The sequence below is a fragment of the Antedon mediterranea genome, chromosome 2 (assembly GCF_964355755.1).
Source record: "Antedon mediterranea chromosome 2, ecAntMedi1.1, whole genome shotgun sequence".
Lineage (NCBI taxonomy): Eukaryota > Metazoa > Echinodermata > Crinoidea > Comatulida > Antedonidae > Antedon > Antedon mediterranea.
Genome location: NC_092671.1, coordinates 34,923,737 through 34,949,790, shown reverse-complemented (window position 1 = coordinate 34,949,790; position 26,054 = coordinate 34,923,737). Strand labels below are relative to the sequence as shown.

General features: G+C 32.6%; 2 protein-coding genes across 3 annotated transcripts in view; both read left to right on the top strand.

Moving 5' to 3' along the window:
* The window catches only part of LOC140040870 (uncharacterized), a 229,755-nt gene that overhangs the window by 51,456 nt on the left and 152,245 nt on the right, over positions 1–26,054 (top strand). The window lies entirely within an intron of this gene.
* LOC140039413 (uncharacterized) lies at positions 443–1,783 on the top strand. The gene has a single exon (XM_072085014.1). It carries the CDS (start codon positions 443–445, stop codon positions 1,781–1,783), a length of 1,341 nt encoding a protein of 446 aa, XP_071941115.1.

Here is a 26,054-nt window from a genome sequence, read left to right as displayed (position 1 = left end):
TCAAATTTAAAGCCAAGGAAACATGATCTTGCTAGGCCTAGGTTTGGTGTGGCTACTAACTTTTGGCAGCCTTCGAGAAGCCCCTTATCAGGGGTTTGGCTCACTCACAGATGTAAACAAAGTGGGCCTAGCCAACTTCCAATCCAGCCAATTACGAAATAGGTATCATATGGAGCTCCCTGTATTTACTATACCAATCACACCGCTACATTTAATGGAACATTAATTACGGCAGGAGACATCGAGACAAATCCTGGTCCTGTCAAGAATCCTTGTGCAGTTTGTGAACGCCCTGTGGCAAGAAATCATCGCTATGTTCAATGTACTGATTGTCTTAAGGACTGTCATTTGAAATGCGGACGAATTGATCTAAAGCAAAAGTGTTCTCTAAATTGGATATGCCCACGCTGCCTAATCCTTCAAATTTCTCCATATAATTATTATGGATACGGAGATTGTCGACTCTGGCAACATTAACGTACCAAGACCAGAAAATATCAATGACATTGTTGATCTAGCAGTTTTCAAGAACAAAGGGCTACATTTGATTCATCTTAATGCTAGATTCCTTCTGCCCAAACTTTCTGAGCTCAAACTAATTACAGTCAATACCAAGGCAGACGTTATTTGTGTCACTGAGACATGGCTGCATACGTCAATCACAGACGACGAAATAAAAATGAATGGTTACAGCTCTGTCAGATGTGACAGAAAATCAGATGCTCATGGTGGAACTTTAATTTATATAAAAGATAGCCTTGCTTTTAATGAAGTGCCTGTAACAGCAATCAGCAATCTGGAATCGGTATGGATTGACATACTTTTACCTAAGTCTAAACCTATTCTAATAGGGTGTGTCTATCGACCACCAAATCAGCATTGCTTCATCGAGGATTTCAACACCCTAATTGGAGGCAATGAAAAAGAGACCATTATATTAGGTGATTTTAATATCAACATTCTCGATCGAAAGAATCCCCTGACAAAACAGTATGAAGAGTTGCTGAATAATCATGGCATGGACCAAATAATTAAAGAACCATCCAGAATTACGTCAACATCATCAACATTGATAGATCACATATTGTGTAACAACAAGCACACAATTACTCATAGTGGTATACTCAAATACGGTCTTAGTGACCACTTCATCACCTTTTGTATTAGAAAAAAGTCTCATGCTAAATTAAACGAACATAAATATGCCGAGTTTCGGTCTTTAAAAAATTATACACCCGAACTACTTAATTTTACATTATCTGAAAATATAGACTGGTCTAACGTGTATAACTCAAACGAAGTAAATAGTGCTTTTAATAATTTTCACCAGTACCTTATAACAACACTAATAGATAAAATAGCTCCAATGAAGCGTATCCGCATTAAATCAAGAACTGAAGAATGGATGACAGGAGACATTCTTAGTTTGCTGCGTGAACCAGACAGGCTACTAAAAAGGTTCACTAACAACAAAACTCATTTAGATATTTATGAAGATTATGTTAAAATTAGAAATTTAGTTCAAACTAGTATTAAAAATACTAAAGCAGATTTTATAAAAAACAAAATATTAGAAAATAAAGCTAAACCTAAGGAACTCTGGAGAACTTTAAAACATCTAAGTTATAGTAATAAGAACATAAGTGATGCAAAGATAGTGTTAAAAAATGGAGATAGTACTATAAAAGGTATTGCAACCGAATTCAACAGATTCTTTACTCACGTTGCTCAGGATCTCAGAAATAAGTTACCTCAACAAAGCAATCAATCTACCCGGTTCTAGTTACTTTAAAACTCATTATGATAAGAAAAATATTACCAAATTTAAGCTTGATCCTGTGAGTGAAGAATTTGTTGAAAAGTATTTAAGTTCACTAAATCCTAATAAAGCCACAGGACCAGACAGCATCCCTGCTCGTTTTCGAAAAGATGGAGCAACTTTCTTAAAAGGTCCCCTAACCCATATAATAAACCTTTCCCTTAAAACTGAAATTGTACCAGACCAATTTAAAATAGCAAAAGTAAAGCCGATATTTAAAAAAGGCGATCGTACTGACACAAATAACTACCGCCCTGTTAGCCTATTAAGTTGTACCTCTAAGATTCTAGAAAAGGCTGTGTATGTCCAGCTAGCCAGACACCTGGAAGATAATGATGTGATAACAGATTTTCAGTCTGGTTTCAGAGAAGGGTTTTCCACTGAAACCTGTCTTACTCATTTATTGGATCATGTGAAATCAAAAATGGCCAATGGGTTTCTTACAGGTATGGTTTTGCTGGACATTCGAAAGGCCTTCGATTCGGTCGATCACTTCATTCTTTGTGATAAACTCAGAAGAATCGGATGCGATTCAACTAAATGGTTCCGTTCTTACTTATCTAATAGGAAACAATTTGTTGAAATTAAGGGAGGTAAATCAAACAAATATGGCTATTGCACATGGCGTCTCCCAAGGGAGCATATTGGGACCTTTGCTGTTCCTAGTGTACATAAATGATGTTGTTTCATCAGTTGAATCAAAATGTAAAGTGCTACTATATGCAGATGACTGTGCCATCCAGTGGCGTAACAGGCGGGGGGGCAGGGGGGCGGAATACCCCCCTGGCGGATATTACCGGGTTGAGAAGCGTTCGATCGGGCTGGGTAACAAGTAAAAAAAATAAAATAAAATACAAAGAAGGGATAGAAGAAAGAAAATATAAGATAAGAATAAAATATACGATATATGATATGGCTTCAAATGAGTCACAGTACAGTATGATATTCAAGTAAGATGATATGAAATACACAAAATCCTGACTGACAACTCGTGGGAAGACGCACTGCTTATCAGTACATTAACATGCGGTCAGTTGACTGTGGTTTTTGGCGTCTTTTATCTAAGCCGCCATCGCGGGCATCTCATACACAATTGTGACGCTGTGCTGTGCGTGTGAGGCCACCTTAAAAAAATACACTCCTACTAATCGTATGTAACGCGCTAGCGATCAGCAAAATGAACGTACTTTCGTGGCTGGCTGTCACTCCAATACTCAATCTTTCACAGGCATACTAACACAACACTACGATTGTTTACTACAGGTCTAGTCAAGCCTTAATAAATTTAATTAATATAAATCGACATAAGAATATAAAGTATATTTTAACTAAAATATAAAAACCTAACACTAAATTTACAAGATAAATTCTATTTGATAACTGCTGAACATCGTGGCACAGAGCATAGTTGTTTGCTTGACATAAAAGGGTATTCCCCATCACAGGTCTCTGCGTGCGTGTGACGTGCCCAGCCAGCTGCTTGATAGTATAGAGAGAAAGCATGCAGCTCACGCAAGTGCAAGATGCAATGGTTGAGTGAATTCAGGGATCACCTTAATTCCATGGTTTGTTACCTAAACACCACATGATGGTGAATATGCCTGTTAAAGTCTCAATGATACGATCCCTTAATGTACCATGTTGTTGTTGTTAGGAGGCTTAAAGGGAGGAGGGATCTAGCCTAGTTTCGGTCGGCAAGAGAATGCCTTCCTCTGACAATTTAAGGTCGGCAATTGAAATTCGTGGGCTGGAAATTTCACCAAATTATATAGTTCATAAACAAAAGAGTTTAGCCGGAAATGCGATTTGCGGCCATACATAGGCCTATAGAGAAAAAAAAATTCGAGGGTATGGTTCCACTAAACAATTTAACGATCCACCCCGCCGTCAAACCTGGTTACGGCCCTGTTTCAGTCTTCTAACCGGAAAAATTACTACCTTTGCCAGGTGCGGATCCAATGTTAGATTGGGTTTTCACATGTTCAAATGTTATGTCACCTGAGTTTTTAACGGTGGAAAATGTACGATCATTTTGCTGATTGCTGTGCAATAAATGGGAGTGTTATTTCCAGGCCAACTACTACTAGTTAGGCGCCATTTATCATGAATTTTATGTGCGAGAGTACCATTTCCGACGATCTAGGGGTGTCATTTACCAAAATTCGCTTCGCCACAGCCCCCACCATGGGGGGGCTGTGGCTCAAGTACTTGGTGTCTGGAAGGATTTTCTCCTCTTTGCCCCCCCTGACAAGACCCCCTTGTTACGCGGCTGGTGCCATCTTGTATTCAGACCGAAACCCTAATACTATTTCGGCTGTACTTAGTGCTTCGTTAAATCTTTGTAATGAGTGGCTTATTGATAACCGACTTACAATTCATCCAGGTAAAACTGAATGCATTCTGTTGGAAACGAAACGTCGATAAAAAATGTCTCATTCCAACTCAATGCCCTTGAATGTGATATAAAATCAACAGAGTCGGTAAGGTATTTAGGTGTCCAGATTGACCAACAGGCTTCTGGGAATCTGATTGCCAATTCAGTAATAACTAGCGCAAATAGCCGTTTAAAATTTATGTACAGACAATCCAAATATCTTGATTTTGGTAGTAGGAAACTTCTCTCTTCAGCTCTAATTCAGCCTCTTTTTGACTATGCTTCCCCAGCATGGTATAATGACTCTTCTCAGGTACACAAACACAGGCTTCAGACTACTCAAAACAAAATATTCAGATTTATTACTCAATCAGATTCGAGATCTCATGTTGGTCAATCTGAGCTGAAATCAATCGGATATCTGAACGTCCCAGAAAGAGTTAAGTTCAAATGTTTATGCAATGTATATACAATTTTTAATAATTCTGCTCCAATGTATCTAAATAGTAACTTTGTTTGTATTGTTGATTACCACTCTAGAAGGACACGTAGTGCCACAAATTTAAATTATAGGATTCCAATAATTAAGGGCTGCGAAAAAAACCTTTTTATTACAACTCAATAAAAGCCTGGAACGCTATACCATTATATGTTAAAAGTAATATTTCATTAGAACATTTTAAATTGGCACTAAAAAAGCATCTCCTCAACATTTAATTCTCATGTGCAATAAATTATAAAAAGGTTTTAGTATAATGCAATAAATCAATAATTTTCTGTAATCTGTAAATTAAGAATAAATATAAATAAATAAGTGTTAAAATTAATTGTAATTTTTTTACTTTAGTGTAATAAATAAATTTTTGTATATATCTCTTATAATCAATCTTTCTTAAAACTGTAAATTAGGATTAAATTTTGATAAGTGTTAGATAAATTGTTATTTTTAAACTTTTATATTTTTATACCATTTTTTTCAAAGTTTCTTTTGATGTAATTTGTATGTTTTTTTATCAGTTCCTTGTTTTTAGGACCCAAGTGGAAATAAGTTTTTAACTTTTCTTGGCATTCCTTGTAATCAAGGCCTGTGTTTCTGTGCAATTGTTTTTCTACTTTTTATGCATTGTATTTATTGTTTTTTAACATTGATTACTAAATAAAGAAATTCAAAAAAAAAAAAATTCAAATTCAAAATGGGCTCTCTCAATCGTTGGTTTAATTTTAAAATGAGTGGCTAAGAAATCTTCTACAATGTTGATTGGGTTTTCGTTATCAGATTTAGCGATTCCCACAATGCGAATGTTATTTCTCCTGGAGAAGCGTTCAGCCTTGTTTAGCTCAGCCTGCATAGACGCAATTGTGTTGTGAGCTGTATGCAAATCGTCGACGAATTCCGCCTGCCTAGCTTCGTAACGCGACTGAGCCTTTTCAAGAGCAATAATTCGGTCTTCGTTGAATTTAATAGATTCAGCTAGTTTACTCTTAAGGTTATTTTGCGATTTCATGATATTGGAAAGAGATTCTTTAACAAATTCTTCAAAACTTACGTTGTCAGGCTTTTTGGAACGTGTTGTAGCCATTATGAAAAAGTAATATCGGAGCTCTCGTTTGGCACGTCTTACTCAAGCGGAGTCATAAATACAAAAAGAAACTACTACTACTACTACTGTTACCTAATAATAAAAAAATAATAAAACTACAATACAATGCTCTTCATATCAATCATTTCTAACGATCTACTATATTTCTACAAACTTACAGTCCAGTACCCTCTAAAGAAAAAAAGAAAGAAAGATGGATATTGCTGGAGAACTGCAGTGGGTAAGAGGTTCCCATCCCCTGATGAAATGCATACTAATTAACTTGTATTTGAAGTGTGTAGGCCTACTAAATAGGACTAGTTTACCACCGTCAATTATGCATCTTAGTAAAAAAATACCTTCACTTCACTGTTCCAATCTTTTGTTAAACTTCGTAAATTGACTACTTCATAAGGCAATTCATTCCGGTTATCAATCTCGACTTCAATCCCTTCTTCTTCGATTTTTTATAGATTCTTAAATTGTGTCTACGGGTGGTGGTGCTAGTAGGATATTTTTTCTTCTTCAGGTAGGCCTGCTGTATTTAGTCGGATGAGGTAAATCTACTAATGAAAATTAAAATGTGAATATACCTTCCAATTCTCTTGATATTATTAGACAAAATTATTACAATACTATGCGGTACGTTTCCATCTGAACTTCCGTACTCTACTCTACAAAAGATGCGTCGTATGGTTAGAAAAAAAAAGTAAAACTGAAAATAACCACTTGAACTACTGAACGGCGACATAATGCTTATTTCCTGATTTCAATGATATATTTATGACACTAGGCTTTTATAACCGATACCATTAGTATTGAGTTGAAAAACACATGGAAGGCTGAAAGACAAAGAATTGTACAATCAGACTTAATGTATTATTACCTGATGTGGAAATTAAACCTAAATTACTATCAGTGCAAGAGACAGGTGATGTTCAGTTCCAGTGTTCTGCAAGAAACTTTAAGACAAATAATCTCAAGTATGAATGGCAGATCTCACCATATATTCCTGGAGACATTGTTAATTCCACAACGTCAATTTTTGACATCACAGATCTTACATGTTTTGTAATAGAAGATGGAATGGTTTGGAATTCATCGTCAACTTTAAACATAACACGAGAGATCCATGTTAATCTATCAACGACACTTCTTAACGATGATCAGTACTTTAATAGTAGTATTGACGGGCATATATATAAACTATAATATAACAGCAAATCTGAACTGGTATTACTGGGAGTTGTTATAGGAAGGGCCGTCATTGCTATAACTGCAATATTGTTAATAGTTATTCTTAATCGGCAAACATTACGCCGAATCCTATTCAGCAATACATTTATAAAATCAGAAACCCAGGATAATGACAACAAATTAGACTCGTTCGTTAATAAATAATAAGAGAATAAGAATGACAACTAACGAACACGAAGGTGGAGTTTCTTGTGATAATGCTATTTATTATTTATCAGTATCAAATAAAGATGATGAAGTTCAATATGAGAACTGAGAACCTGTTTACAAGGTATCACACACGATGGCTAAACATTGGATCTAAAAAAACTGAACTAGATATTTCACGTGATGGTCACCGTCACATGGCTGCAAATTTGTTAGTGTTTACCGACCGACCGACCAACCGACCGACATAGTGAACTGCAGAGTCGCGTTTGCACGCGACTAAAATCCAGAGATGATGATATAAAAACAATAAGTAAAGTAAACCATCATAATTTAAGTGATCAATTAAATAGTGTTACCTATACAAACATATATCTAAGATTAATAAACAAGCTATTATTATCTGAATTTTACTAATTATCAGAATGTCTCTGTATCATAAAGTTGCTGGGACAAGGCTGGCCGAATCGTGTTCAGCAATAAATTTATCAAATCAGAAACACAGGATAATGACAAGAAATTAGACTCGGTAGTTAATAAGAGAACTAACGTAGACGAAGATAGAGGACCTTGTGATAATGCTGTTTATTATTTTTCAGTGCCAAATCAAAATGATGTCAACGCAGAAGATATTATAAATGATGAAGTTTAATATGAGAGCTGACCTAACAGGTGTTAAACGATGACAAAACGGAGGATCTAAATAACTACATCTTCAAATTAGTTCACGTAGGCTAGAGAGTTATTCTATGTCACAGTAAACAGATATGATACAAACTATAATTAAAATAATTTAAGTACAATAGTAAATAGAGTCAAGGATAAACAAGCCGTATTATCTGAATGTAGGCCTACTATCAACTGCATATCTAGATGAGTTGTCGTCTATAAATGCTACCTACGTCAATTACAGCTGCATACACGGCTGGGGATTTACCACGCCTTTAGTTCACTCTTCCCTGGTCACGCTACTATAATATATTAATAAGTCGACAGATTATAAAATAAATAAAAAGTAATTTAAACATGGTTTCTTCAGTAAATTCTTTCTTAATTTATCTACTAATTGTTTTTATATTATTATATATCTGATGTATCAATATAGTGGTTAAAATTAGTACCGAAAGTACGAACCAACTTTATATACCATCGAGTAAACATTCTAGAAATAACGCACGATTTACCGATTTTTGCCCTTACGTAAATTTATATATAGATGATTAATTGTACACAATATTTAGAATGTATTTCACGCGTAACGACAGAATATTATAAAAATGTATGTGTTATTATGCATATAATGTATACCATATGATAATATAGAATTAATTAAATAATTGATTAATATAATTTTGCCGAACTTTTTCTTTATAATTAAAAACTGGAAAAATTGTTGAAATATAATGTTTGTGTTACCTATGCATATAAGGAAGTTAACAAGTTATGATAACTACCGACATTTTTCTTTACTCAAAAACTTAGGAGGAAACTGTGAGGAAGTGTGGTAGATTTTAAAGGAAATTGAAACAAATCCCATACTCTGATTCTAAGAAAATTCTACATCATGCATAACCACATCACAAGGTAGTTGAAAGAATTAAAAAAAAATTTAATATTTGGTCTTTCGATTAGATTATTTATAATAAATAATATAATTATAATTAAAAAAGAGATAATCTTGAACAATTTAAAAAAAATTACGACCTCTGATGATTTGTTTACAACATGTATAAGAAAGCTTACCTCTCACGGCGAATTATTATGAAAACTAGAAATATAAACTTGAATTAATCGCGAATGATGAGTTAACTAAGAAATATAATTTAAGTTTTCTTCTGTAGATTATAATATTTATCCTATGGGTATGGTATAATATTTACATTAATTATCAATCTGGTATATTTCAGAATTTCGTTTACACAATAAATGAATAGGTTACAGTAAAATGGCAACACATTGTAACACATCAGATGAACAAATTTGGTAATCAATCTTCCTTGCTAAAAAGCGTCATCTAGTCACACCAAAACAAAAAACCAAAGTTATGTTACGTATTATTTGTTTCCTTGGGAACTGTAAGAAATACAACTTTTATTTTTGTTTCAATCAAAGATCTTTGTTTTATTTAAAATAATATGCCTATTTGTGGATAATACAAATATATGTATAATGATCGGGAAATAAATTGCAATAAATTTAATTAGTTTTAAAATTATCTTCTAATAAACTTCTAGAAAGAGGACACCTGTGAGTGAATGACGCAAAATATATAATTCATCTTTGATTGTCCTAATGACACGTATGACGTCACAATTTTTTTCGCGGAATAGAGTTTGTGTACACAACTAAGAAACTCCAGTATACAACTAGCGCTAGCTCCGACAACACGGTGAAGAGACATCATCTCCTTGTTTCTGTGCTTTGTTTCTTTACAAACTATTTCGATTGAATTTATCAAACATTATTTGTAAATTGTATTATATTTACTATATTTATCATAAAATAACGCATTATGCCTCTCTTATTTTGTGGTGCAACAATACAAAATTTCCACGAATAAATAATAAAGGTAAGAATAAAATGATATTTAAAATCGAACAGTAAGGCATACTATGGATGTAGGCCAGGACATAGCATTGAATAATAAAACATTTTATTATTAAAAAAAATTTAAAATTATATTAAAGAAGTAGGAGTAATTCTAATTAATAATATTTTGTAGTTTTTAAAACAAAAATGATTAAATTAAAGATAGCCTAGGCCTGCCCAACCCTACCCACATGCCTTGACATATATTTTTAAATATCGGATTTTATAACAAATGAAATTGTTCATTTAATTACTTATTTAGAAATATTAAAGAAGGTATTTTTATAAGGAGTTTCTCAATTAATTATTTGAAATTATTATAACGTCCTAGAGGAGGAAATTGTTACTATAGAGATTTAAATACCTAGTTACTTACTACGCGCACAAATCACAGTAATGACGTACACCTACAGTGAGTAGTAGGCACCCAGAAAGCTCTCACTTCTTTCTGCAATCAAACTCTAGAAGGAAACAGGCCATCAGAATTGGGAATTTCTGGGATCGTTCCTATCCTGAAAAAAGGTGATCTTTCAAAACCAGATAACTACAGGGGTATTTCATTATCACAATCGGCTGCAAAAATCTACAATCGCCTGATTTTAAATAGGATACGTCCTGTGATTAATGAAGTTTTACGCCCCAACCAGAACGGCTTTCGTCAGACACGATCAACAACTACGCACATTCTTGCAATGAGGAGAATTTTTTGAAGAGGTTAAGAATCATCACAAAGAGGCAGTCATTATCTTTATTGACTTTCGCAAAGCCTTCGATTCCATCAATCGCAACATCATGATGAAGATCATCCTAGCATACGGCATCCCTCATAAAATTGTAGAAGCCATCAGAGTAATGTATATCAATACATCAGCAGTTGTCCTGACTCCAGATGGTGAGACTGATTGCTTCAACATTGACTCTGACGTACTTCAAGGAGACTCTCTTGCTCCATTCTTGTTTATTGTCTGCCTTGACTATGCAATGCGATCAGCAACTACATCATCAGATGGTCTTACCCTCCACCGTAAGCGTAGTAGAAGACATCCTGCTGAAGTACTACCAGACCTGGACTTTGCCGATGACATCTCCATTCTTGAAGATTCCATACAGGCAGCCGAAAATCTACTGCACAGAATTCAACAAGCCACACAAGCTATAGGTTTATACTTAAACATCAAGAAGACCCAATTCATACATTTAAACCCCTCATCACCTTCTATAATTCTCACACTGGATGGATCAGCAATAGAACATGTAGAGGATTTCAAGTACCTCGGAAGCTACTGTTCATCCACTAACAATGATGTCGAAGCAAGACTTGGTCAAGCATGGGGTGCGCTGAACAGTCTTTCAAAAATATGGGTATCTCGTATCAACAACAAGTCCACTAAAATCCGCCTCTTTAAGTCAACAGTTGAAGCCATTCTTCTTTACGGCTGTGAGACATGGAGTCTTACTTCATCGCTCTCAAAATCATTGGATGGAGCATACACCCGCATGCTGAGGAAAGTCCAAAATATCCCATGGTCCTCACACGCCACCAACAAGACACTATATGGCAACCTTCCCCGTCTTACGACCATCATTCAAAGACGTCACATGGGTCTGGCCGGTCATGTTATGAGAAGCTCTGAGCCAGCCTCAAGAGTTCTCCTTTGGGAACCAGAAGAGAAAAGGAAAGTGGGAAGACCTCAACTGACTTGGCTCGACATACTGTTAAAAGAAACCAAACTAGACCTGAGTGAACTGAGGCAGAGCATGCTTGATAGAGATGTGTGGAGACAAATTATCATGGCACCCACTATGAATTAAGTCGTCGTAGGATGACATTAACAACATTAACATTATTTCGTGAGATGCAATTTACTCTTATAATGAGGTTGACGAAGCATACGAGTTATTCAATACACTATTTAGTGATTATTGTAATATTCATGTAGAGAAATCTACAAAAACAAAAACAAAAAATAAACCATGGATTACCAAATCAATTAAAAAATCAATTAATAAAAACCATAAATTGTATTCAAAGGTGATTAAATCAGGACACGAAATTAGTAAAGTAACCATATATAAGAAGTATATAAATACGTTAACAAAAGTACTTAGACTAGCTAAAAGAAATTATACTACTTTACTTTTACACAACCAGAATAATTCCTCGAAAACATGGCAAACTATCAATAATCTTCTTGGGAAAAACAAATCTAATCATAACCTACCTGAAAAATGAATAATTAAACACGATAATGGAAATGAAATAGTTCATGATACTCCCGAACAAATTGTAAATACCTTTAATCAGTATTTCACCAACATCGGTCCCAACCTTGCAGAGAAAATTGCATCTACACATCCATCTATTCTGATTTTTTTGACAAATGCTTCAGAAAATCTTTTTATTTAAACCCTACATGTTATGACGAAAATCAGCTGGATATGATGATTTACCGGCTAAATTGATTGTTATAGCTGCAAACGTTATTGCAATGCCGCTATCCTACATTATTAATTTATCATTTACACATAGTCGTTTCCCCACTGCTTTGAAAGTAGCAAAAGTAATACCTTTATTTAAGAAAGGTAGTACAGATAAACCCGGTAATTATCGTCCAATCTCCATCTCGCCTTTATTTAGTAAAATGTTTGAAGAATAATCAATAACAGACTTATTATCTTCTTTGAAAAATATAATTTGTTCTTTAAACACCAGTACGGTTTTCGTAAAAAATATAGTACAAAATTATCCTTAATTAATCTAATTAATAATTTTCTTTACCAATTTGATAATAATAAGTCTTCACTAAGTATATTTATTGATTTCTCTATAGGCCTTCGATACAATTAATCACCAATTTTTTTTATCCAAATTATATTATTATGGCATTAGAGGGCAACCGTTACTTTTGTTTACAGATTATTTAAAAAATAGATCCCAATTTGTTTTTTTGAACGGTCAAAGCTCCGATCAGTTACCTATTCAATGCGGTGTTCCGCAAGGCTCGGTTCTTGGACCCACTCTTTTTCTAATTTATATTAATGACTTACCAAATTCTTCCAGTTTTGTTTAATTTCGTTTATTTGCCGATGATACTAACATATATCACAATTTCGCAGGCAGTAATATTGATTTGTCTTTGGTAAATCATCATTTAAAAAAAATATCACTGATGTGACGCTAATAAATTAACTTGGAGATTTGGAGAAAACTAATTATATTATTTTTTGTAACCGACATAAAACTATTAATAAATATAACAATATTTATTACAAAAATGTTACTATTAGGCCTAAAGAAGTCAATGAAATTCAGTTTTTAGGTGTTTAGATAAACACATCACATGGAATAGCCATATATACTTTATTAAAAATAGGATAAAAAAGAAATCTGGAATTCTGTTTAGTTTACGCCATATTGTACCCCGTTGTACTTATGCTTTATAATTTATTCAATCAAATATTACTTATGGTTTAGAAAGGGAAGGGCCGTCGTTGTTATCGCTGTGGTATTGTTAATAGTTATTCTAAATCGCCAAACATTACACCGAATCGTGTTCAGAAATAAATCTATAAAATCAGAAACACGGGATAATGACAACAAATTAGACTCGGTAGTTAATAAGAGAATAAGAATGATAACTAACGTAGACGAAGATAGAGGACCTTGTGATAATGCTGTTTATTATTCTTCAATGCCAAATCAAAATGATTTCAACGCAGAAGATATTATAAATGATGAAATTTAATATGAGAGCTGACCTAACAGGGTGTCAAACGATGACAAAACGGAAAATCTAAATAAATATGTTGAGTTACATCTTCAAATGTCTAGTTCACGTAGGTTATAGAGGCTTATATGGTCACCGTCATTCTATGGCACAGTAAACAGATATGGTACAAACTGTAATAAATTACCATTCCTTAATACGAACATTCTAGAATAAGGTGTTTTGATTTAAGAAACCATGTATAATTAAAAAGTGCTATTAATAGAAACTGTAATCATGTAATAATGAGAAGTATAAAGAATGATCTAGAAGGATAGGAGCATCTTGTATATAAAGGGATGTAAGGTTGTTGGATATTACAGGTTGGATATTAGAGGTTGGATATTACCGTATATTGTAAAAGTTATTGTGAAGCTGTTGTTTAAAAGTGCTTACTGGATTGTTGAAAGTTGAAGTTGATTGGAATTAAAGCTTTGTTTTTGAGTTATTTTACAACTTTGTGGATTTTTGTGTATGCTTTTATGTCACAAGGGAGTTCCTAAAGTATTTTCAACCGCTCGGAAACATACGTAAGAGGAGTTCGTGAAACAAACTATATTTAAAATAATTCAAGTGATCACATACAAAAGTAAATAGAGTAAAAAAGAAACAAGCCGTATTATCTGATTGTACTATCAACTGCATAAAATGATGATTTGTCGTCTATAAATGTCACCTACGTCACTTATAGCTGCATACAAGGCTGGGGTTTTACTACGCCTTTAGTCACGCCAGGGAAGAGTGTTCACTCTCAAGCTACTAATAATATAAATAGATCGAATAAATCGACAGATTGTAAAATACTGTATATGTTTTCCAAAGCATTGAAATGTAATTTAAACATGTTTTCTTAAATAAATTCTTTCTTAATTTATCTGCCAATTGTTTTTATATTATTATATATCTGATTTATTAATATGTTTTGTATTTTGCTGTATAATAAATAAGACACCAGGGGTCGGAATTATCAACCTTGCTTAGCAACAAAAGGGTCGCTGTCATTGATGAAAATAAATAAATGTTGATTTGATTTAAGTTTAGAGCTAATGATTTTCGTAAGTATTTCCGAATTTGTGCTCTTTCTCTATTTCATGTAATAAAAGCATGGTAACCTTGTTGGGGTGAAAAAGGCCATATACATGGCTGCAGTCGCGTGCTCAAATTTGAGTTAGTGTTTACCGACCGACCGACCATCCGACCAACCGACCGACATAGTGAGCTGTTAAAAATGTGGAGATAAACTGTTATAGCGCCGCTAAGAGAAACAAGGCCAACATCCATTAAGTCTCGTGCTACAATGCATAGTGATACCGGACCGACAGACAGACCGACCAACAGACCGACCGACCGATCGACATAGTGAACTATAGAGTCGCGTCCACGCGACTAAAAAGCTAATGCGAACGCTCAAACAATGATTTTTCGTCTTAAGACATAAATTGCTGCCCTCTAGAGTTTAATATTACGCACGCGCAACGTAAAATAAAAAAAAAAATTTAAATAAAGACAATTTTGTTACTAAGACGGTTTGATAAATAAGCTAAGTTATTATCATTCTTAAATGTTTTAGTATAGCTTAAGCAAAAATATAAGCAAATATTGATAAATGCCAACCCAGTTTTTGAGAACGTGTTCCTTGCTAAGGAACCAATACTGCATGTCTAATCAAATTGTAAGCGATTATGTTTATGACGCGCGGAACGTGCCACAACTTATGAAGATACGATTGAAGATACAAATTAGATACGTACGAGGTATTCGTCGAATGGGTTGACACAAAAGAAACCATTTATATTATATATTAATATTGTAAATCAATTGATCTCGTCGTGTGTGCTGTACACCAATTCTTACTAGCCATGATTAACTGAGGTTGTATTTTGTTTGATGACACACAAGTTCGTCTATTATTAGCTTTATCAGTTTTGAGAACTTTAATTTGATAATTTAAAATATTTTACTGAAGCTCTGTTTACCAAACTAGTTTGGAAAAAAAAGTGTGATGTGCCCAAATGGTAGTGACATGCCTAAATATCATTTTTTGTCACATCAAGTTTGATGTGTAGACAGAACTTAATAACAATATTGCGAATACATTTTATTATGCGGCAGTATACACCAACAGAACGTTCATTGATAATAATAGGTCATGGGGTAAGGGGATGGTCAGCAGAGGGAACCCCCTACTGGTCTTGCGTTATTAAAATAGGTATAGCGAAAGCTGTGGGTATAGGCTTAGTTCTATTTAGTTATGTCTAGTCTAGTGTCTAGGCCGCTTTCAAAACCCTTAAACAGGAAAGCCTTCAATTAATTATAGAAAATATTAATTATTCATTAATAATGATCACGAAACTAACCGATGTTAAAAATAAATGGAGGTTAAAAATAAAAATGTCATACCCCTGGAGAGTGATGGAAAACACAAATCAAGTAACGTACAGAAAATCTACCAATCACAAACGATAGGTCATCTAAATTGTTACTTGTGATTGGGTGGAAATACTTGCGTGTACATAGGCCTATACGAGGAGGAAGCTTCTTCAAATACTATCTAAAGATAGCAATATTATTGTTTTTCTAGTTTATAGGACATCATACGTTATTCATTTTCTTATGCCTCGTTCTTATTGTAGCTGTGACGACGGCAAGACGAGAAAGTAAGATTCATAATTGTGTGAATAAATACAACAGAACCTCTTTGGGGGACCAGATGATAAGGAAACTTTACTGTTATACTAATAGAGAGTAATATTCCAACTAGCTTCTATATGACACTTATGTTAAGGAGACACTTTGTTGGATGGCGTTATGTTATTATTATTCTACTGTCTAATGTGTTTTAATATAGGAGACCCTTCAGGATGTAAATCGCATTTGGGGTTATCCACGATACCATACAAAATAATTGCGTTGTTTTGCTTTTATTTATTTTTGTTCATGTATGGTACGGTATGGTACCATATCGAAATAAATCAAATCAGATCGTAATAATAATAATGCGATAATGTTAAGGACATGCATGAAAATGTATTTATCTAACTCGCAAAGACTTGTTTATGTAAAGCATCTTGTGTATAATGTTTGTCTGTGAACCGGACTTCCTCCTTTAAGGAGGACAGTAAATGATTTTGCTTATACTACCGTTGGTAGTTTGCCAAAATGAAAAAGAAGGAAAATTAAGAAGAAAATTATATACGTTTTCTCATTATTTCCGAACTAAATTTAAACGATACTTTCAGAAGTCAAAATAATTAACCATTCAATTGTCAATATCGCTGTTTGATTGAAATAAACAACTTTTCTATTTATAGGGGCGCGACGGCACAGCTTCTAAAGAAGATGCAGGTCCCACTCAACTCGGCGCCGGAGGAAACACAAATTCTAACGAAAACGATAATTATTTTGAGAAAATTAAATGAGTAATTAAATGAGTTGAATCAAATCTGGCGAACGTGCAAGCTAATTCTCAGTCGGCAGACAATAAATGAAAAACAAATCGACAACAAAAAAATTAGAAAAACATGTAGACCTGTGCATATTTTTTTTAGATACGTTTAATTTTGAGTTAGTGTTTACCGACCGACCAACCGACCGAAATAGTGAGCTACGCAGAAAACAAGTTTGCAGAAGTGTAGGTCTACACTAGCAAACTTTAGTTTGTAATTTGATGAAGTCTGCAACTGGAAAAATGTTGGAAATTTGTATTGGACTAGGCACAGAGTGTCGGTGGTAAGGTCGTCGACTTTATAAACTACAAGTATTCAATCTCAACAAATAACGGTAAAAACAACATTTTAGGCATCCGTGTATAAAAGCAACTTTCAGCGAATACATCGTCATTATTATTATTACATTATTATAAAACAACTGTATATATATACGACAGAAAGCAAGCATTAAGTGAGGTCGTCGACTTCGCTTCTTATAAATATTAAATCTGATAAAAACAACAGCGAGTTGATGACGTGTATAAAAGTAACTTTCCAAGAAAACATCAACCACCCAACGATTTTAAAACTAAGCTGATATAAAGTACACATATTGACATGGTATTATTTATTATAAACAACTTGACAAGACGGAAAGCAGGTATTGGGTGATAGGGTGCAAATAATGGCTAAAACAACAACGGGCTAAAGTCTATAAAAGCAACTTTCCCTGAAAACATCAGTCAGGGATCCACAAGATATACTACAAGATACTATCAATTCTAAGCAACTTAACAAGGCGGAAAGCAAGTATTATTTCAAAGCAGATATTCTTCAATAATCAAGGTAACATTTATATTATATATTTATATGATAGTGTTTTTCGACAGCTTGGTCTTTCTGACTGTTTTACTTTTATCCTTTAATCAAAATTTCCGATAGATTATGTTATTTCATCTCACGTTTTTAGAGTGTTTTTCGACAGCTTGGTCTTTCTGACTGTTGTACTTTTATCCTTTAATCAAAATTTCCGATAGATTATGTTATTTCATCTCACGTTATTATTAAGATAAAATGATTATAGGCTAAAGTTAGTCGTTTGGTTGTGTTTTCTATTGTTGTAATTAGGTAATGTTTTTTTAATTTTTTAATTGAAATTAATTTTAGATTTAATTTATTATTTCTTTTAATAACGACATTTTTATTGTCTGACCTTCGTTTTAAAAAGTTTCATTTTCCTTCTTTGGAACACCCCTATTAAGGGACACCTTATTTATTTATTTATTTTATTTTCAATCTTTCTACATAACACAAAATATAAAGTATAACAGGGGAGTAGCGGAAAAGCAAAAGTAATAAAACTGTCATCTTGTGATGTGCTTGACCAGCCCCTGTCAACTAGGAAGATACAATAAAACCAACATTAACACATTTAGAAAAATACATAGACAAATATGCAATAATAAAATGTTAACAAAAGTGTTATAAAATGCAATTGCTATCTGAACATTCTGATTGTAATACGAGAGGCAATATATATTTTTACACTACAGCAAATTGTTGATTGTCCTATGGGACGACATAGTTTTCATTGGTGAAACGTTGGCTGCTAAATTTTTATTTCTTCTCAATTTCTTGAGTCCAGGTCAATTATTGTATTTGTAATTGTCAATTTTTTTTTCTGCGCAAACCCCTATTTTAGGAGGACAATCGATTTCTGGTTAGTTGACATTAAGGGGACACTTTTTGGCCCCCGAAGGTGTTTGTTCTTTCATTTCTATAATTGCAACCAACAGTTAATTTGAAAAACAGTTTTCTAAATATAATAGTAAAAGGAAGTTTGCCCTTATTGAATAACGTATTTTTAAATTATTTTTTTTTTAATTTTTTTTTTTAGTTCTCACGATTATTTACTAATTATTACTGTGTTTAATTGTATTTTAATTTATAAAGAAAAAACACTAATTAACGAAGAGTGCAATTTGTGTTACTTTCTATTTATAATTTTTTAAATTATTTTCTATTTTAAATTTTTAAGGGTGGAAGATGAATAAGTTTTTCTTTTTATCAATGTTTCTTGTCCTGATTGCGTTAACGGCAGCAAGACCTGGAAGTAAGATTAATTTTGTATAGTACTAATCATTTTTGTAATACTTTAATGCAATGTATTTACAATATCAATTGAATTTTAATTATTGTTGATACACCATTATGAAACAATTTGTTTTGTCATGAGATAGAAAACTGGGAAAAATTAATAACAAATTCCCTAGTGTAATAGTGTAGTGGTAATCCTATTTATGGCACTGCAGTTCGTTGTTACACATTTAACAGATTATAATACACTTCAAATTGGGTTATAAAAACCTTAAAATTTTTTTTATTTTTATTTTTTATTTATTCGGTATAAAACAAAATCACAACAATCCCAGCGGGCAAACCTGTGATTTACAAACATAAAACAGAGAAGAACACAATAAAAGAAAGCAAGCAAACAATCTTAATTACATATGAACGGGAGCATATAAAAAAAAACGAAAAAAGGAGATTATAAAAATATACTAAATTATTATGATTATTTTTCATATTAAAGTTTCGCAATTATTTATTTATATTATATAGAAATTCAAATAAGCCTATACTTTTACTTGTCTACATCTTTGGAGTACAGAAAAAAACTGCATAATAAACATTAGAAAAATATTACAATTATAAAAATTTTAAAAAGTTTATACAAACAAATACTATTTATTATCAACATTTAAATTTAAAAATATAATATACAATTTATAGAAGAATTATTATAGTTATAGTTATTTTTAACATCAGTTATAAAAATCATTCTTTTTTCAACCTTTAAATTAAGCAACCAAAGAAAAAAAGATGTAATCCTAAAAGTACAAATCATCAATTAACTATAATAATTAAAGCTCTATCTACACTATCAAACTAGTTTGACAAAAAAGTGTGATGTGCCCAAATATGGTGATGATATACTTAAATATGGTAGTGATATGACATCATCATGTCCATATATGGGCACATCGCATTTTCTTGTCACATAAAGTTTGATAGTGTAGACAGAGCTCAAGACCAATTTTGAAAGAAATTCACTACAATAATGCCCTGTTAGCATAGCAATATTGTGTGTGAAACTAATCAATATTTACAATACTGATAGGGGATGATGAGACAACATCTAATGAAGATGCAGGTCCGGCTCAACTCAACTCTGGAGGAAACAGCAACGAAAACGGTAATTACTTGGATTCGTCTCTAAATGAATAAAATCACACACATGGAATAGTTTCAAATTAAATTATTCAAGCAAACATTCAAAATCATTTAAGCTCTCTCTATACTATCAAACTTTATGTGAAAAATGTGATGTGCCCATATTAAGCATATCACTACCATATTTGGAAACTTCACACTTTTTGATGATTTGATAGTGTAAACAGAGCTTTACAATATTCTTTACATTCTTCTTAGCGATGTCACTGTAATTTCTAAAACATTTACATTAAGTGTTATTTTGAATTGTATTTATATCATCATACACATATTATTGTTTGTATTTTAGTTGATGCTGCAGCAAATCTGTTGAAGGTGCAAGAAGACGGTAAACAGAATGCCGAGATGACGATCAGCCGAGCTAGACAAACTAGACAGATTAGATTGTGGTCATGGGCTCCTCAACCAAAATAGTGGTCCGAATGGCTTTGAAGATCTACTGCTGGAGTAATGAATGAAACGCGTATTACATAATTACGAGGATTAGTCTCTATTAATTGTCAGAAAAGCCTTCTCCAATCATGTTGACATATAACAAAATGTACGATTTACCACTAGATATATTAGATTTTATTACTGCAAGTTCAATATTTTAATAATACAGATAATAATTATAATACAGAATGATAAGCCTATGCATAATAATAATAATCTTTAGAAAACCGGTCTTCCTTATAATAAAACGTGTACTCTTATATAAATAAATATACATTGAGAAAAAAATCAATTTTGATTTTATTTTTTTTGTGAAAGTCGATTCAACCGTATCAAATCGGGGATGAACTTCGATACTACACAGTGGTGGTCCTTGACTTAAAAGTCTATGCAGTAAATATTTAAAAGACTTCAATATTCAACGTCACTAGGTCAAATGTAAAAGGAAATTACCAGAAATAATTCAGTGACGTTTAAGTTGGAGGATAAACGCAAACTTCTTGAAAACGCAATGAACGTATTAAATAAAAGGATGGTGATTTGACGACTTTAAAACTAAACGGATATACACAGATTCATAAGGTATACTACAAGATTTTAATAATTTTAAACAACTTGACAAGACGGAAAGCAATTACAATTTGAAAGCAGCTAGTGACCAGGAAACAAAGTTATTGTGTTTCAATATTTGATGTATTTAGTATGTAGGTGTGCAAATAACATAAGAACAATATAAATCATAGGTCTACAGATGTGCCAATTACATAAGTAGAAAATAAATATAAATAAATTGCACTGATTTTTCTAATCACAGAAGTTATTGTTAAGATGACAAATCAAAGCAGACGAAATCATTTGGTTAAACCCGAAACAAACTTATTTTGCATAATAAAAACTAATTTGTAACTTATGAAAGGTCATATTATAAATGTAATCTATATTTATTCCTTTTGATAGCATTTTAATATCGGAATTAATTTTTGACGTCCTTATTTTATTACAATTTCTATATAATTGTAGCTGGTAGTTCATTTTACAGCGATTGTCCGCTACTGTATAGATGTAATATTAATGCAATTACTAATGAAAAGCGTAAAACAGCGAAATCACAAAATTAAATGTTTAGGAAATTCATTATCAATTAAATCGCGCAAATAAATCACAATCATAAAACAATTTATAGTAATTTATATTATCGTTTTAATTACAAAATTGGCCGTTATTTAATCAAGTCAATGTCTTTGTTTAAAACACTGTAAATATTGTTTATATTGTGATTTTTACAGTTTTATGTAAGTTTTTTTTAAAATTTCTTTTTTGTTACACTATATAGGCCTATTCGGGGATTATACAAATATAATTATAATGATTGGGAAATAAATCGCAATCAATTTAATTAGTTTTAAAATGTTCTTAGTAAAAAAAACTTATAGAAAGAGGACCTGTGAGTGAATGACGCAAAATATATAATTCATATTTGATTGTCCTAATGACACGTATGACGTCACAATTGTTGCGCTGAATAAAGTTTGTGTACATAACCAATAAACATCAGTATACAACAAGCGCTAGCTCCGACAACACGGTGAAGAGACATCATCTCCTTACTTAGTTTTCCTTTCCAAAATATTTCGATTGAATTTATCAAACATTATTAGTATTGTATTTACTATATTTATTTAAAATAACGTATTATGCCTCTCTTATTTTGTGGTGCAACAATACGACTGCCTAAATTTCCACGAATAAATAACAAAGGTAAGAATAAGATGATATTTCAAATCGAACAGTAAGGCAATGCACATCCATGTGAAGTCATAATATGGATAGGCCTGGAAGAATTCTAATTATTAATATTTTTTAATTTTCTAGAACAAAAATAAGTAAATTAAAGATAGACATACTAAATCCTACCCTACTCTATCATGGTTATGCATAGTAATATATTTTGTTTAAATATCCGATTTTATAACCTTTTTTTTAATATAAAATTGTTCATTTTATTGAATTACTTATTTAGGAATGATTGAAATATTAAAGGTATTTTTATAAGGGTTTTTTCAATGAATTATTTGGAATTATGATTTATAACGAAACTAGGCTCGGGAATTGTTTTGATATGTAACTATAGAGATTTAAATCTGCCTAGTTACTTTACTACGCGCACAAATTACAGAATGTGACGTTTGCGATGCGCATGTAATGTGTATTATAGTGTGCGCGCTGGCGCGGTGGCGACTTGTTGTTGAAAGATGAAACAATTGTCAACGTCATGAAATTCTATTGGTTAAAATTGACGAATCGCAACAATCAATACGAATAAGGTTTTGATTGGCGGAACTGTATATACATATAACTTGCAGCCAATGATGATCGACGTAAAATATACACACACAGCCGTAGTAGTAGTGTACAGTATCTATATTTGTGATGATGTTATTAATGCAACATATGTTGGTATATTTTTAGTTTCATCATTTCCAAAGAAAGATGGTGAATATGAATCAGTAAAACAGTCTAAATTATGTTTGTTGATACAGATACTGTACCAAATCGGAAAAATAATACAACCACAATACAATGTTCTTCCTCCTCAATCATTTATAACGATCTACTATTTTTCTAAAAACTTACAGTACAGTACCCTCTATCGTAGGTTTTGGAATGACAAAGATGGATATTGCTGGAGAACTGCAGTGGGTAAGAGGTTCCCATCCCCTGATGAAATGCATACTAATTAACTTGGATTTGAAGGGTGTAGGCCTACTAAATAGGACTTGTTATGTGTCAATTATGCATCTATGTCAACAAATGGTATACCTTCACTTCACTGTTCCAATCTTTTGTTAAACTTCGTAAATTGACTACTTCATAAGACAATTCATTCCGGTTATCAATCTCGACTCCAGTTAAATTAAAATGTGACTATACATTCAAATTCTCTTGATATTATTAGAAAAAATTAATACAATATCTATGCGGTATCTTTTCCATCTGAACTTCCATACTGCTAAAAAGTATGCGTTGTATATAGTTAGTAAAAAACATTAAATCTGAAAATAACCACTTGAATACCTACGGCGACATAATGCTTGTTTCCTGATTTCAATGATATATTTATGACACTAGGCTTTTATAACCGATACCATTGATAGTATCGAGTTGAAATATACACTCTGAAAGGATGAATTGAATTGGTGGTATTATACAGAATCCCTCTAAGTTAGAACAGTTCAATCATATCGGTTTGTTTTTTCAGTGAAATAACATTTACAGTGAAGCTGAGTCAATTGAAACATATAATTTGTCTTTAGTTAATTTACAATGAAGTTTGTCCGACAATTTGAAATTTGTCTACATGCTTACATAATAATTATTTTTAATTTAATTTCTGGCCCTAAAGATGCTCAAGTAAGAATCGGCTCAGACGTTGTCTTCAACTGTAAAGCGACTTATATGAATTACACGTTGTATTGGAAAAACGAAACTCGGTATCTTACCAGGGGTGACCGGTTGTTTCGATCTACGTCTCGAAGCAAATACTCTGTTTCTTTTGACAGTTCATTTTACCGTTTAACGATTTCAAACGTACAGTTTTCTGATGCTGGATTATACGAGTGTCGGTTTGGTTATAATAGGAAAAATGCACTACCTTTCCAGCCAAATCCTGCGACTGCTAAACTAACGTTCCTCCAGCCACCATCTCAAACTTCTCCTCAGTGTTTTTTAAAAAGCAATGCTAATTGGATTTATTACGAGACACCATTATACATTGGTGAGTCAATCATATTTCATTGCGACTCAGTAGATCATAAAAATACATCTCCAAATCTTACCATCACGGTATCTGATGTCATTGTTTCTGATAATATTGTAAGTGATGTCATTGATTTCAAATGGGTAAAATCTGATACAATTATTATTGAAAGGAAAGATACCGAATTGACATGCTATCTTGACAGTGAAGCTTTGGATGAGACAAGAAATTGTACAATCAAACTTAATGTATTGTCACCTGATGTGGAAATCAAACCTAAATTACTATCAGTGCAAGAGACAGATGCTGTTCATTTCCATTGTTCTGCAAAAAACTTTAAGACAAACAATCTCCAGTATGAATGGCAGGTCTCACCATATATTTCTGGAGACATTGTTAATTCCACAACGTCAAGCTTTGACATCATAGATCTTAAGCTTAGTAATACTTTAGTCGATAGTCAACTATATACCATTACATGTTTTGTAAGAAAAGATGGAATGGTTTGGAATTCATCCACTACTTTAAACATAACACGAGAGATCCATATTAATCTACCACCGATAGTTCTTGACGATAATCAGGACTCTAATAGTAATATTGATGGACTATCTAAACTTGATAGCAACAAATCTGAACTAGTAATAGTGGGAGTGGTTATAGGAAGGGCCGTCATTGCTATAACTGCAATATTGTTAATAGTTATTATTAATCGGCAAACATTACGCCGAATCCTGTTCAGCAATAAATTTATAAAATCAGAAACCCAGGATAATGACAATAAATTAGACTCGTTCGTTAATAAGAGAATAAGAATGACAACTAATGTACACAAAAGTGGAGTTTCTTGTGATAATGCTATTTATTATTTATCTGTATCCAATGAAGATGATGAAGTTTAATATGAGAACTGAGAACCTGTTTACAAGGTATCACACACGATGGCTAAACATTGGATCTGAAAAAAAACTTTGCTGAACAAGATATTTCACGTGATGGTCACCGTCACATGGCTGCAAATTTGAGTTAGTGTTTACTGACCGACCGACCGACCGACATAGTGAGCTGTAGAGTCGCGTTTGCACGCGACAAAAAACCAGAGATGATGATAAAAAAGTATAAGTAAAATAACCCAGCATAATTTAGGTGATCAATAGTAGCCTAAATAGTGTTACCTATACAAACATATATCATATCTAAGATTAATAAACAAGCTACCATTATCTGAATTTTACTAATTATCAGAATGTCTCATAAAGTTGCTGTGCCAAGGCTGGGTTTTGCCACACGTTTAGTTTTTTTTATAATTAAATTCAATAAATTAATGATTGAATAAGATAGATTGTAAATATTTACAAAATATTAGTAGTATGAAATGTAACTTCTTTGTGTTTATACTTCCGTAGCTAATCGTTTTTATATTAAACTAATCAGATGTACCTCAATATTTTATATTATTAATCAGCTTTTATTTTTAGTCTTTTGCTGTACACAGTAAACTAATCAGTTACAACAGTATAATAATTGGTGAATATTGAATACTGTGAAGCCGTTGTATTTATAAAACCTAGTCTTTCTGAGCCTATCGAAAATGTTTCTTGAATTGT